This window comes from Hypanus sabinus, chromosome 21 (assembly GCF_030144855.1).
Source record: "Hypanus sabinus isolate sHypSab1 chromosome 21, sHypSab1.hap1, whole genome shotgun sequence".
Lineage (NCBI taxonomy): Eukaryota > Metazoa > Chordata > Chondrichthyes > Myliobatiformes > Dasyatidae > Hypanus > Hypanus sabinus.
In genome coordinates this window covers 8,553,261-8,568,116 of record NC_082726.1, presented here as the reverse complement: position 1 = coordinate 8,568,116, position 14,856 = coordinate 8,553,261, and the positions used below count along the sequence as shown (strand labels likewise).

At 44.0% G+C, this 14,856-nt stretch overlaps 2 protein-coding genes and 1 long non-coding RNA gene across 3 annotated transcripts in view; 1 reads left to right on the top strand and 2 right to left on the bottom strand.

The window, feature by feature from the left end:
• Positions 1-911, bottom strand: part of vps33b (VPS33B late endosome and lysosome associated) — a 53,282-nt gene extending 52,371 nt beyond the window's left edge. The window contains exons 1-2 of the mRNA XM_059945927.1: positions 685-911; positions 126-206 (exon numbers count right to left, since the gene is read on the bottom strand). Of these exons, the coding sequence (XP_059801910.1) occupies positions 126-206; positions 685-774 (171 nt within the window). The 5' untranslated portion in view covers positions 775-911. The remainder of the gene's footprint in view (positions 1-125; positions 207-684) is intronic.
• On the top strand, positions 814-5,211 carry LOC132378779 (uncharacterized). Its single transcript, XR_009507176.1, has 3 exons — positions 814-950; positions 3,400-3,526; positions 4,654-5,211. It is a non-coding gene; the product is annotated as an uncharacterized LOC132378779 (long non-coding RNA).
• hddc3 (HD domain containing 3) lies at positions 3,146-13,961 on the bottom strand. Its single transcript, XM_059945933.1, has 4 exons — positions 12,296-13,961; positions 5,222-5,277; positions 4,231-4,471; positions 3,146-3,500 (listed from the first exon to the last, which is right to left on the bottom strand). Exons 1-4 carry the CDS (start codon positions 12,405-12,407, stop codon positions 3,367-3,369), a joined length of 543 nt encoding a protein of 180 aa, XP_059801916.1. The 5' UTR covers positions 12,408-13,961; the 3' UTR covers positions 3,146-3,366.
• Between the last annotated feature and the right edge of the window lie 895 nt (positions 13,962-14,856).

Sequence of the window (14,856 nt, the reverse complement as noted above, 5' to 3'; positions counted from 1 at the left end):
TGGATCCCAGGGGAAGACGATGGTGCAATTGGTTGTAATGGGTCATGAAAGGAATGGCGTCATAGTCACAAACAATGTTCTTTTACAGAGATGACAGATGGGTCTCAGACTTGATTTCATCCTACCTTCAGGATGGAGACATTTGCAATCCGGTCCAGTGGGCTCATCAGATCAGATTCAATGAACAAATCCTTCTTTCCCGGTAACTGACAGTAAGCAGATCCCATGAGAAAAGAAACTCACTGAGTGATTCAGATATTCAGACAAAGAAACCAAAGTTCTATCTCTGTGAACGATTTCATGAGTCTGCTCAAATCAGTACCCGTTACTCTCCCTCCCTTCATTACACCAGCCCGCCTTTCTTTCCCAGTCAACCCATCTCCCTTCAATCACCAAGCCCTTCGCCCATCTCGCTGCCGTAATGCCCCGTAATCTACATCCCACGTTAATCTCCCTTCATCCATTTCCCTCCATTACACCAACGCGTCATCCCCGGCTTCCCCAAACTGCCACTCTCTCCCATCACCCCGTCTCGCACCGTTACACCTCTCCTCCGTTAACCGCAGACCGATTGGTACCTGTCACTCTCCCTCCTTTGCCCGTCAACACTCCCCCTCTCCTGATACACTTAATCAGATGACCGGACGAGGCCACTGAGACGGCTGCCCTCTCCCCTCCACCCACCTGCTCCAACAAGTAGACCAACTGGTCCCGGGCGAGACGTTTCAAGAAGTCAAAGTTCGGCAGGTCTGGGGCATCGCGGCGGCTCGCCATCTTTCCGCAAAAGCGCTTCCGGGTAACGGCAGTCGCTTCCGGCCGCCCATCTCCTAGCAACAGGCTTCTCCTAGGCCCGGTGTAAAGGACTGCTCCCGCTGCACGTTCACCTGGTGCTCAGCCTCATCTTCAGTGATTGCTCTCCCGCCGTCAAAGCCACCCTTCACATTCAGCAGGTCAGGCAGCCTCTGTGGAGGAGGAACAAAATTACCACGCCACCACTGAACGCAGTACATTCAGGTTTTGAGCAAAAAACTGCAAATCCGAAACTCCTGAGCAACACACACACAATGCTGGAGAACGAGAAGAGATTCGCTGCATATGTCACATGTAGGTTGAAACGTGTCATTGCATCAACGCCCAACTCATGCCTGGGATGTGCTGGGGGCAGCCTGCAAGTGTCGCCAGCGTAGCATGCCCTCAATGTACTAACCTTAACTCATATATCTTTGTAATGTGAGGAAACCAGAGCACTCAGAGTAAGCCCACACAGTCACAAGAGGAAAGTACAAACTCCTTACAGACAGTGGTGGTAATTGGACATGAGTTGCTGGCACAGCAAAGCATTATGCAAACCACAATGTTACCATGCACTCTTGAACTCAGCAGGTCAGGCAGCATCTATGACAGCAAATTGACAGTCAACATGTCAGATTTAGACCCTTCATCAGCACTGGACAGGAGTTTTGCTGCTCAAATGCAAAGACTCTTCAAGGTCTGCCTTCCCTAAGGAAAGTTTTCCTCCTCCAATCATTAAGAAAGCTTTGGCCCAAAACATCGACTGACCCATTTCCCTCCATAGATGCTTCCTGACTTGCTGAGTTCCTCCAGCATTTTGTGTGTGTTGCAAGTACTGGAACTCTGAAAAAACCCCACTGGAAATGCTCAACAGGTCAGGCAGCAACTGCAAAAGAGGAGCACAGTCAACACTTCCAATTAATCTCTCACAGAGATATCTGTGTGAACTGCCAGTATTTATCTCTCAAATCACCCTGAAACCTTGTCATTTCAGTTAATTCTTCACAAGAATTGAATTAATCTCTAAGGTTCCCACATGTCAGTGATTACATGTTAGAACTACTTAATTGGATGTAAAGGCTTTGTTATGTCTAAAAGGGGGTGGGAATGATGCCATAGAATCCAGATCTTTAATTTTACTGATTTTTTTCCACCCTGTCACCAACATTTCTCAGAAAAACTGCAGATGCTGGAAATCATAAAATTTGAAAATGCCAAAAAGCTGAGTGGGCGCGGCAGCAACTGAGGCAAGAGAGAGAGAGAAACAGACACGTACACACAGTTAATGTTCCAATGCACATAGAACTTAGAAATCTACAGCACATTACAGGCTCTTCAGCCCACAATGTTGTGCCAACCATGTAACCTACTCTAAGAATGCCTAGAATGATTTTATTAATTTGCACTGTAAATCTATTTATTTCCAATTGTTGGAGAGTCAGCCTCAGAAAAGAAGGACATCTGCTCTTCCTTAGCCCATTTTCATAATTGATCTATATCCTGTTGGAATCTTAGCAAACCTTCTTCACTATAACACCAATTTTGGTGTCATCTGCAAAACTTACTAACCATGTCAGCTACATTTCCAATCAAATCATTAATGTGGATGACAAACAACAGTGGGCCCATCACCAGTTCCTACAACACACTACTGCTCACAGATCTCCAGTCTGTAGCACAGTCCTTCCCCACCACTCTAACTCTCACCGCCAAGCTAATTTTTATCCCACATGATCTAACCTACCACGTGGCACCTTGCCAAAGTTGACAAAGATGATAACTACCACTCTAACCTTGTTGAACTACATTCCACCAATCTATGTCATCTGGGCAGACAGGAGCATCAGGAAGCACAGCCAACTGTATGTGGGTGTAAGCAGACAACGCATTCCACATAAAGCAAAAAAAAACTGTTAAGAAACTTCAGTGTTTTGATTTTTTATGTGTGAAAATTGACTGTGTGGAAGTGATGCACCATCAATAACTCTTGGAGACGGGAGGTGAACAATAGGTTTTTATTAGCTGCAAGAGACCACCACACAACATCCTGGAGACTGAGGGAGGAGCAGTGCCTCCAATCGCCTTTATACGGGGGTCTGCGGGAGGAGCCACAGGAGCAGTCAGTCAGCAGTCCAGACAGGTATACGTAGTTTACCACAGGAAGATCAAACCTGGAGAGGTTTTAAAGCTTTACAGAAATTGTTTCTGAAAAGCCCTCCAGTCAAATAACACCTACCTACCGAGATCTTTGATGGTGAAAAATGAAAGATAAACTTTTAAGAGGGTCCACTTATTCACTCTTTACAGTCAAATCATGAAGAATCATTTCAGTGAAACGACACAACTCAGTGAGTCAAACTAAATAACCAACATTTATTTCAAATAGATTTTAGCAGAGAAGAATTCACAGTACCAGTTTACTCAGTCTAAGGACAAACATCAGGAAGAAAAATTGAGACCATGCACATTCCTCAATATTTAGTTTTACCTCAGGACAAGATAGATATTTTAATTTGTTCATCTTACAGTTAACAATCCTTATTGTATGTTCACTGAAAAAGACAGCAGGGCCCATTACCGAGTAAAAATGTTTCTTTCTTTGAACAGTGCATCCAAGCTGTTTTCTAAGGCTTGACTGGTTCCTCGGAGTCCAGCAACTACTTTGGAAGCCCAGGTGAAATATTCTTCAACTCTTTCCTCTGTCCACCCTGAATGATGATTCAACAGAAGTCAGGTGAGATAGAGGTTCCTTAACCCTCTGGTACAATCCATTCCTTTCAGAATGGCCCCCTGCCATATTATCACACTGCTTTGTGTTAGACATTTTGCTGCAGGGACACTTCTGTGGACAAATCCAACCTGTTTTGCTTAAACACAAGAGATTCCAGAGCAACACACACACAAAATGCTGGAGGAATTCAGCAGGTGAGGCAGCATCTATGGAGAGGAATAAACAGTCGATGTTTCGGGCCAAGATCCTTCACTGGGACTGGAAAAGAAGGGGGAAGAATAAGAAGGTGGGGGCTGGAATGGAGTACAAGCTAGAAGGTGATAAATGAGACCAGGCAAGGGGGAAGGTAGGTGCATGGGGAGGGGTTGAAATGAGAGCCTGGAAGCTGATGGGTGAAAGAGGTAAAGGACTGAAGAAGAGGACTGATAGGAAAGGAGAGTGGCACATGGGAGAAAAGGAACCAGAGTTGATGGGCAGGTGAGGAGAAGGGCTAAGAGGGGAGCCGGAATGGGGAGTGGAAAAAGGAGGATGGGGGAGAAATTGCTGGAAGTTAGAGAAATCAATGTTCATGCTGTGAGGTTGGACGCTACCCAGATGGAATATGAGGTGTTGGTCCTCCAAACTGAGAGTGGCCTCATTTGAGACATGCTCAGAGACAGTGATCCAGACTTATACCCAGACCGTGTCGGAGTTAGAATGGCACTGACCTTTGGGTGTGCAGCGTTTGAGATCCCGCAGATTGTACAGTTTGTCCGCCAGTTTCACCAGCTTGGCTTCACGGCTGCAGTGAGGTGCATGCTGGATCTGAAGCTTCTTCCGTGCCGCCTTCGGAAGTGATTTATCATCCGTCACCTCAGCAACGATACTCCGAACCTTCTCTCCAAACTGCTCCTCGATCTCCTCAAGTGTGGTGTCAGTATCCTCAACAGTGTCATGGAGAAGTGCCGCCTTGAGAAAGAGCACAAGAAGGTCCTGCCAGCTGAATTATCTTCAGTCAATGACAGGCAACCCCGTCCCAACCCGGTTAACGCATGGTTGGTGACACATTCAGCTCTGATGAGAGGTTCATTGCTTCAAGCACTGTCATTTATTTATCCTGTAATGTCTTGCATTATTTTTATTTTATTTAGAGATACAGCAAAGTAACAGGCCTTTTCGGCCCAATGAGCCCACATCACCCAATTACACCCGCCTGATCCTCCTAATCCGTACATTTTGGAATGTGGGAGGAAACCAAAGCACCCAGAGGAATCCCATGTGGTCATGGAGAGAACATACAAACTCCTTACAAGCAGCAGCTGAGTTGATCCTGGGTCGCTGGCGCTGTAACTGTGCTACACCAACTGCTACTATATCATGATACTGAAGTTAGAGACGATTGTGATACGATTGACTGTAACTTCCCAGGATTGAGTCTTACAATAAAATGTTACCAAACAATTCAGCAGCTTGAAATACATAAAGTAGTTTCTATCAGGATAATCACAAATCTTTAGGCTCAGAGGGGAAGTTTGTGTGAGGCACAACTTGCAAGTGCACAGCAGAGACTTCTGGAGTGAATGGCCTGTTACTCTGCCAAAATGTCTCTGTAATTTATAAGGGGAGCTGTTTGTCAATGCTGGACAACAGTCTTCCAAAATTCTTTAAGCAGCCAAGATGGGCTCAGTGGGAGTAAAAAAACACCTGCAATACATTTACCTGCAAGATGACCACATCTGTAACTCCAGCTTCATGTGACAGGATTCGGGAAACACCTTTAAACAGATATAAAAATAAATCTCAGCAATCTCACTGGCAGGCATTCAAATTACAATGAGAAGGGTATAAAAATGTTAAAGTATCATTGTAGAAGACATCTTCTATTCAACATGCAGTTGTGAAGTACACTGAGATTGTGGGTTAGGACTCAGAAAGAGCAATGGAAGCAAGGATCATTCAAAAATCCAAAATTCAAAGTAAATTTATTATCAAAGTACATATATTTCACCATACACAACTCTGACATTCATTCTCTTGTGGGCATTTACAGTAAATACAAGGAACACAAAGGATCAATGAAACAAACAAACAACCAATGAGTAAAAGACAACATTCTGTAAATATAAAAAGTAAAAAAGAAATAATTTTAAAAATTAGCAATAAATATCAAGATAACAAGGTGGAGAGTCATTGAAAGTGAGAACATAGGTTGTGGGAACAGTTCAGTGTTGGGGTGAGTGAAGTTATACCCTCTGGTTCAAGAGCCTAATGGTTGAAGGGTAATATATATTCCTGAACCTGGTGGCGTGGGTCCGGAGGCTCCTGGACCTTCTTCCTGATGGCAGCAGAAAGAGTGCATGGCCTGAATAGTGGGGTTTCTTGATGGTGGATGCATGGTGGGGAGGGCTTTACCCATGATGGACTGGACTGTATCCATTACTGTTGGTAAACTTTTCCATACAAGGGTATTGGTGCTTCTACTACCAGGCTGTGGTGCACCCAGACAATATACTCTCCACCACATATCCATAGAACTTTGTCGAAGTTTTAGATGGCATGCCGAATCTTTGACATGATCAGTCTGGATGTGTGAAGGAGAAAGAATTGCAAATATGGAGGGCTTTGTGGCTGCCTGTAAGCAAACAAATCTTGTGTAAAGGGTTTTTTTTCTTTGTTACTGTTGGGAAAGGGTTTCCTTTTGTTAACTAGCAGGAATGTTAATTTACTGATAACGAGAATGGTATTCCTTTGTAAACCAAATGGGGATTAATGTTCTTTCTTCTGAGTCTGTAAGCTTTTGTTGACGGGCTTTTGGGGAGATCGGCGCGAGGGGGTCGAGAGAGAGGACGGAATGCTCTAAGCTGGGCGAGGATCGGACCCCAAAGGGGGGTCCGAGGCCGGGAGATTCTCCGAGGAGGAGGTGGGGGATGAAGCTAGATGTGCTTGGTTGACCACTCGGAGGGTCCTGAGCTGTTTGGAGAGTCAAGGAGTTCGGAGGGTCCTGAGCTGCGAGTCGAGGAGTTCGGAGGGGATCGAATGGTGGCCAGAAGACTTCAGTAATTGAGCTCCAACGGCTGTGCACGAAGTGGTTTGGACTTTGATAAGTTTGGCGCCTTTTCTTTAATTTTCTCTTCATATATACTGTATCGTTATTAAGCACTTAGTTATAGTAACCTTTATAAATTGTACTCATTTAATCGCATATGGTGTACTGTCTGTTTTTGGGCGAGGCGGGGACATCACACAGCATCCACACCAGCTGGTTACCCAGTTTGGCGGGACCGAAGGCTGCTCCCCCTAGACGAGAACGAGCTGAGCGAGCCTGAGGCGACCCAGGGGGTTACACTTGAAATCGTATGATTTATACATTCTTTGATAATAAATGATTGATACCTGGAATTATGATGTTGTAGCTATTAGTGAAACATGGTTGCAGGAAGGGTGTGATTGGCAACTAAATATTCCTGGATTTAGTTGCTTCAGGTGTGATAGAGTAGGAGGGGCCAGAGGAGGAGGTGTTGCATTGCTTGTCCGAGGAAATCTTATGGCGGTGCTTTGGAAGGATAGATTAGAGAGCTCCTCTAGGGAGGCCATTTGGGTGGAATTGAAGAATGGGAAAGGTGCAGTAACGCTGATAGGAGTGTATTATAGGCCACCTAATGGGGCGCGTGAGTTGGAAGAGCAAATGTGTAAGGAGATAGCAGATATTTGTAGTAAACACAAGGTGGTGATTGTGGGAGATTTTAATTTTCCACACGTAGACTGGGAAGCTCATTCTGTAAAAGGGCTGGATGGTTTAGTGTTTGTGAAATGTGTGCAGGATAGTTTTTTGCAACAATACATAGAAGTACCGACTAGAGATGGGGCAGTGTTGGATCTCCTGTTAGGGAATGTGATAGGTCAGCTGACAGATGTATGTGTTGGGGAGCACTTCGGGTCCAGTGATCACAATAGCATTAGCTTCAATATAATTATGGAGAAGGACAGGACTGGACCTAGAGTTGAGATTTTTGATTGGAGAAAGGCTAACTTTGAGGGGATGCAAAGGGATTTAGAGAGAGTGGATTGGGTCAAGTTGTTTTATGGGAAGGATGTAATAGAGAAATGGAGGTCATTTAAGGGTGAAATTATGAGGGTACAGAATCTTTATGTTCCTGTTAGGGTGAAAGGAAAGGTTAGAGAGCACCATGGTTTTCAAGGGATATTAGAAATTTGGTTCAGAAAAAGAGGGATGTCTACAATAGATATAGGCAGCATGGAGTAAAGGAATTGCTCGAGGAATATAAAGAATGTAAAAGGAATCTTAAGAAAGAGATTAGAAAAGCTAAAAGAAGATACGAGGTTGGTTTGGCAAATAAGGTGAAAGTAAATCCGAAAGGTTTCTACAGTTATATTAAAAGCAAGAGGATAGTGAGGGATAAAATTGGCCCCTTAGAGAATCAGAGTGGTCAGCTATGTGTGGAACCGAAGGAGATGGGAGAGATTTTGAATGATTTCTTCTCTTCGGTATTCACTAAGGAGAAGGATATTGAATTGTCTAAGGTGTGGGAAACAAGTAAGGAAGTTATGGAACCTATGACAATAAAAGAGGTGGAGGTACTGGCACTTTTAAGAAATTTAAAAGTGGATAAATCTCCGGGTCCTGACAGGATATTCCCCAGGACCTTGAGGGAAGTTTGTGTAGAAATAGCAGGAGCTCTGACAGAGATCTTTAATATGTCATTAGAAACGGGGATTGTGCCGGAGGATTGGCGTATTGCTCATGTGGTTCCATTGTTTAAAAAGGGTTCTAGAAGGAAGCCTAGCAATTATAGACCTGTCAGTTTGACATCAGTGGTGGGTAAATTAATGGAAAGTATTCTTAGAGATAGTATTTATAATTATCTGGATAGACGGGATCTGATTAGAAGTAGCCAGCATGGATTTGTGCGTGGAAGATCATGTTTGACAAACCTTATTGAATTTTTTGAAGAAGTTACGAGGAATTTGACGAGGGTAAGGCAGTGGATGTAGTCTATATGGACTTCAGCAAAGCCTTTGACAAAGTTCCACATGGAAGGTTAGTTAAGAAGGTTCAGTCGTTAGGTATTAATGCTGGAGTAATAAAATGGATTCAACAGTGGCTAGATGGGAGATGCCAGAGAGTAGTGGTGGATAATTGTTTATCGGGATGGAGGCCGGTGACTAGCGGGGTGCCTCAGGGATCTGTTTTGGGCCCAATGTTGTTTGTAATATACTTAAATGATCTGGATGATGGGGTGGTAAATTGGATGATGTCAAACTGACAGGTCTATAATTGCTAGGCTTCCTTCTAGAACCCTTTTTAAACAATGGAACCACATGAGCAATACGCCAATCCTCCGGCACAATCCCCGTTTCTAATGACATATTAAAGATCTCCGTCAGAGCTCCTGCTATTTCTACACAAACTTCCCTCAAGGTCCTGGGGAATATCCTGTCAGGACCCGGAGACTTATCCACTTTTAAATTTCTTAAAAGTGCCAGTACCTCCACCTCTTTAATTGTCATAGGTTCCATAACTTCCTTACTTGTTTCCCACACCTTAGACAATTCAAGGTAGGAGGTGTTGTGGATAATGAGGTGGATTTTCAAAGCTTGCAGGGAGATTTATGCCGGTTAGAAGAATGGGCTGAACGTTGGCAGATGGAGTTTAATGCTGAGAAGTGTGAGGTTCTACATTTTGGCAGGAATAATCCAAATAGAACATACAGAGTAAATGGTAGGGCATTGAGGAATGCAGAGGAACAGAGAGATCTAGGAATAACTGGGCATAGTTCCCTGAAAGTGGAGTCTCATGTAGATAGGGTGGTGAAGAGGGCTTTTGGAACGCTGGCCTTTATAAATCAAAGCATTGAGTACAGAAGTTGGGATGTAATGCTAAAGTTGTACAAGGCATTGGTAAGGCCAAATTTGGAATATTGTGTGCAGTTCTGGTCACCAAATTATAGGAAAGATATCAATAAATTAGAGAGAGTGCAGAGACGATTTACTAGGATGTTACCTGGGTTTCAGCAATTAAGTTACAGAGAAAGATTGAACAAGTTAGGTCTCTATTCATTGGAGCGTAGAAGGTTGAGGGGGGATTTGATCGAGGTATTTAAAATTTTGAGAGGGATAGATAGAGTTGACGTGAACAGGCTGTTTCCATTGAGAGTAGGGGAGATTCAAACTAGAGGACATGATTTGAGAGTTAGGGGGCAGAAGTTTAAGGGAAACACGAGGGGGTATTTCTTTACTCAAAGAGTGATAGCTGTGTGGAATGAGCTTCCTGTAGAAGTAGTAGAGGCCAGTTCAGTTGTGTCATTTAAGGTAAAATTGGATAGGTATATGGACAGGAAAGGAGTGGAGGGTTATGGGCTGAGTGCGGGTAGGTGGGACTAGGTGAGATTAAGGGTTCGGCACGGACTAGGAGGGCCAAGATGGCCTGTTTCCGTGCTGTGATTGTTATATGGTTAAATGTACTTTGAAATCCTTTGATTGGAGAAGTTTTTCAGTGAGCTGGGATTCATTTCATGAGCTAAATGAGCATGTCTGTCTAAGGGACCTGCACTGCCTGGGCTAACACCTCACTGCCTGGGCTAACACCTCACTGCCTGGGCTAACACCTCGCTGCCTGGGCTAACATCTCACTGCTTGAAGTAAACATTCTGTATGTACAGTATATAACAAATGTGTTGGCAGCACAGTAGTGTGGTGGTTAACATAGTGCTAATGCTTTACAGCACCAGCTGAAAGATTCTGCTGCTCAATGTAAGGAGTTTCTACGTTCTGCTAGTGATTGCGTGTATTTCCTCCCACATATGGATTGGTAAGGGTTAAAAATTGTGGTCTCACTATGTTGGCACAGGAAACATGGTGACACTTACATGACTCCAGCTCATCCTCAGACTGTGTTGGTCATTGACATAAATGACACATTTCACTGTAAGTTTCTGTGTACATGTGGCAAACAAAGCTAACCTTTATCTCTAATCTATACAGTAGGGAAAATTTAACTGCATACCACTTCAGCAAGTCTCCATCTCATCTGCTGCAGCTCCAAACTTATTCCAAAATACAACTGGTCCTTCAAACCTGCTCCACCATTTAATAAGATCATGGCTGATCTGACTAACATCAGCACTGAATTCCACCTACCTTCAGTAATTTTCCACACCAGGTATCTACCTCAGTCTTAAAATTATGTAAAGACTCTGTTTCCATTGCCTTTTGAAATAGGGAGTTACAAAAACTCACAATCCCTTAAACACAAGATATTCTGCAGATGCCAGAAATCCAGAGTAACACACAGCAAGTCCAGCAGCATCTATGACAAGGAAAAAACAGTTGACATTTTGGGCCAAAACCCTTCATCAAAACTTCCTGATAGAAAAAGTTTGTGTATCATTTCACAATCACATGTATTTTCTGGGAATTTCCCTCCAATTGTCACTCTGACAGCTGGAGTCTAAAGAGCTAGCAATAATTGTTTTTTTTCCAACCAGGAGAGCTATCACAGTTCTAGCCCAATGCTGTAAAGGTGCTTGAACCAGACATGTTAAGCTCCCTCTCTAGCAGGAGTTACTGCTGAGAGCCCCTCAGCTTATCACCCCTGTGGCCAAAATAGATCACCTGGCTTTCACTGTCTCTGGGATCTGCACAACTTTACTGCATCTCTTAAGACAACAACAGCTCTTCTAAAGTAGGTCACTGGTGCTAACCTCTTGAAGCAAGGGTTATAGGTTCAAGGTCCTCTTCGAAGAATAATAATGTGGAAAGGCTACACTGTTTATACGGAACCCCTCTTTATCTTTTCAGTTCCCAGTTCATTATTTTTAAGAAGAAAAAAGGATATTTCTAGAGAAACTTCACTACCCGCTATTTTTGGCACACTGTTCTTCATTGGTCAGGACACTGAGTAGAGAAGTTAGGATGTTATAGTGCAAGTGTTCAAGATGTTAGTGAGGCTTGTGTTCAGTTTTGGTCACCCCGCTATAGGAAAGATGCCATTAAGCTGGAAAGAATGCAGAAAATACCTACACGGATGTTGCCAAGTCTTGGGGAATTAGGTCAAAGGAGAGATTGGGACAGCTATGACTTTATTGCTTGGAGCATAGGAGACTGAGAGGTGATCTCAAGTGCGTACAATTATGAGAGATATAAACAGGATAAATGCACACAAACTTTTCCCCAAAGTTAGGGAAGCAAGGGCTAGGTAATCTCTCTTGTTGCCTTAACAAAAAACTCAATCAAGTTGGTAAGGCACGACCTGCCATGCTGGCTCTCCCTAATTAAACTATGGGTTTCCAAATGCTCACCTATCCTCTCCCTAAGAATTTTCTCCAGCAATTTCCCTAGGCTGAGACTATTTTTCCTTGGAGCGTTGTAAGCTGGGGGATAACTTTAGAGGTTTTTAAAATCATGACGGGAGTAGATACGGTGAAGGATTGCTGTGTTTATCCCTGGTAGGGGAGTCTAAAACTAGATGGCACAGGGTTAAAAGTTAAAGGAGAAATTGTTAAATGGGACCCAAAGTCCACCTTTTATTGTTTTTAAAATTTTTTATTAGGTGTTGCGTGGTGAGAATCTGGAATGAGCTGCCAGAGGAAGTGGTTGAAGCAGGTACAATTACATTTAAACGAAAATTTGAACAAGTACACAGCTCAGGACGGGGGCCTCCTCTACGTTTGGGGAAGAGGAAATGAATTGTAGCCACGGTGAGTGAACGGCGACTAGGGATTGGCCGAGGGCGGCGAGTCTGCAAAGGGCCAGAACCCGCCCCGCTTTCCTTACCCAGGGGGTGATTGATGTATGGAGTTTGTTCCGGGTCTTTGCGCCGCTGTTTTCTGTGTTTTCTCGCTGCGAAATCGGCGGCATCGAGGATTCGATGTACGTCCGAGGCCATGTCGAGCCCAGCATCAGGGGAGGAGCAGAGAGCTGGTGGTATCCGATATCCGGTGCGGGGAATCACAGGGTCACTCCCGTACCAGCGTTTCGGGGCATTTCCATTCTGTTCCCTAACCGGCACACCGGCCAATTCAGCGTCTGCTAGGGCATTTGTGGGAGATGGCAAATTGGGCAGTCGCAAAGACAAATACTCACCGATTAGAAGAGTGGTTCTGTTTAAACATAACAGGACGGGTTAACATGGACCGTTTGGGCTGCTGGCCTGTTTCCGTGCTAAATAATGTTTCTGAAACAGGCCGATGTTCCCCGCGGGTGTAGCTGGCAACTTAGTCCATATTATGATTTTAAATCGTTCATTTTGCCATGTACATTGTGCTTAATTTGCGGCGAGAAGGTACTTTTCATTGGCATTTATACCTAGCGCCTGTGTGCCCGTGACTATAAACTTGAAAATTTTAGAGTAAGGTTTCAGCTACTCAAAACGTGGATGTGGTGATAGTTCTGCTGTGAGGGTCGTGAATCACTGCGATTCTCCAAAGAGCTGAGAAACCGGGGTGGTTAGTTCAAAAGATGCAGATGCTCCATTCTGCAGAGCAGGTAGTGTCTTTGGAGAGAAAGGATATTAACATTTCAAGAACCCTCATAGATGAATTCCCATTGTTCTCTCTGATCCTCTACAACTTAAACATTTCTGACTTTCTAGTTCAGATGAAAAGTCAACCTAAAATTTTATCTCTATCCATTTATGTTGTCTGACCTGCTGAGGATCTCCCACATTCTCTGTTTCAGAGTGACACACACAAAATGCTGGAGGAATTCAACAGGTCATGCAGCATCTATGGAGAGGGGCAAGACCCTTCATCAAGTCCTGCCCTGCTGAGTTCCTCCAGCATTTTGTGTGGCACTCCAGATTCCCAGCATGTTGTGTTTATTCTTTTGGTGAGTTACAGAAGCAGGCAGGAAAATTGAGTTGTGGCCAAAACCAGATTAGGAATGGACTTGCTGAATGCCAGGCCAGCATTAAAGGTTAGCTTTATCATATGTACATTGAAACATACAGTGAAATGCATTGTTTGCCTCAAATCTTATCAGTGAGGATTGTGCTGAAGGCAGCTTGCAAATGTTGCCATGCTTCCTGCGCCAAAATAGGATGCCCACAACTCTGATCTTGACTGTACATCTTTATGTAACGCACTGTAAGGTTTCATTGCTAATGTAATGGTTTCTCTGTAGTAGCAGTGTTTGGGTTATGACTAGAGACAACAGGACTTTGGAATGTGGGCTATCCAATGAGACAGATGTTGTTCTTTCTTGTGGGTCTGGGCGGCAGGATTTTGCGGTCTTTTGCCGGGGAGAGATGAGAAGATGCAAATTGAGAGTTAGTGGACTGCCTGACGGAGTGGACTTGGAGCGAGGGTCCAAGAGTCGGCTACGCTCTGAGGAGGTCGACAGGAAACCAGTGGACTGATCCGTGAGCTCCAACATTGCTCATTAGACTGTTTCATGAGAACGGGCCCTTTTTTTGTTTCTTTACTAACCATATAGTCAAATTAAGAGTTATAAAGCTCAATCATTTAATCATATTGTGTACTGTTTGTTATTTCATGGTATTAATTTGTAATGGGACACATTGCACAGCATCCACCCAAACAAGATTTCTTAAGTTTGGCCAGGCCGAGGGTTGTCCTCCCCTAAATTAAGCAGCTAGCCGAACCAAGAATTACATTTGGAATTTGGGAGGAAACCGGAGCTCTGGGAGGAAACCAACCTGGTCAGGGGAAGAGTGTACAAACTCCTTACAGACATTAGCGGCAATGGAACCCTGATTGGTGATCTCTAGTGCTGTAAAGTCTTGTGTTAACTGTTATGCAATGTACTGCTCCCAAGCAACTTGAATCTGCTATTTTGTACCTGCAAAGATACTCCATATGTCAATGCATAACACAAAAAGCATACTAACATTAATACTGACAACCCCAACACAGCCCGCACCTCATTTACTGCAAACCTGGCAGCTCCAGCACATTCCTGGTTACCCTCACTCATTCTGCACTCCATAAACTGAATATCCGACATCCTAGTGTCCCTGTTCCAACTCAACCATCCTGTTCAACTACTGCAAGTGCCATTGCCATCTTGAATGCATATTCCACAAAATGGAGGGTCTTGGCCTGAAATATCAATTGTTAATTCCTCTCCATAGATACTGCCTGACTTGCTGAGTTCCTCCAGCATTTTGTGTGTGTTGCTCTGTAATTTCATCTGTAGAATCTTTTTTTTATTGTTTATGCTAACCCAACTATCCAAGTGCATTGGGCATGGAAGGAATCCAATGAGCCCACCTTCTCCCTCTCCAGGGACACCTGGACCGGAACAGAAACTTGTCTTGGACCAGACCCAGGAGAATACCAATATGGAGGTCACAGGACTGACTTGCCCCCATCTGC

Excerpts from the sequence above, each read along its gene's own strand:
- hddc3 (XM_059945933.1), bottom strand. The coding sequence starts at position 12,407 with ATGGCCTCGGACGTACATCGAATCCTCGATGCCGCCGATTTCGCAGCG. Across the intron at positions 4,472-5,221 it reads CAGATGTGGTCATCTTGCAG|GCGGCACTTCTCCATGACAC; the intron begins GTAAATGTATTG and ends CTCTTTCTCAAG. Across the intron at positions 3,501-4,230 it reads CAAACGCTGCACACCCAAAG|GGTGGACAGAGGAAAGAGTT; the intron begins GTCAGTGCCATT and ends ATCATCATTCAG.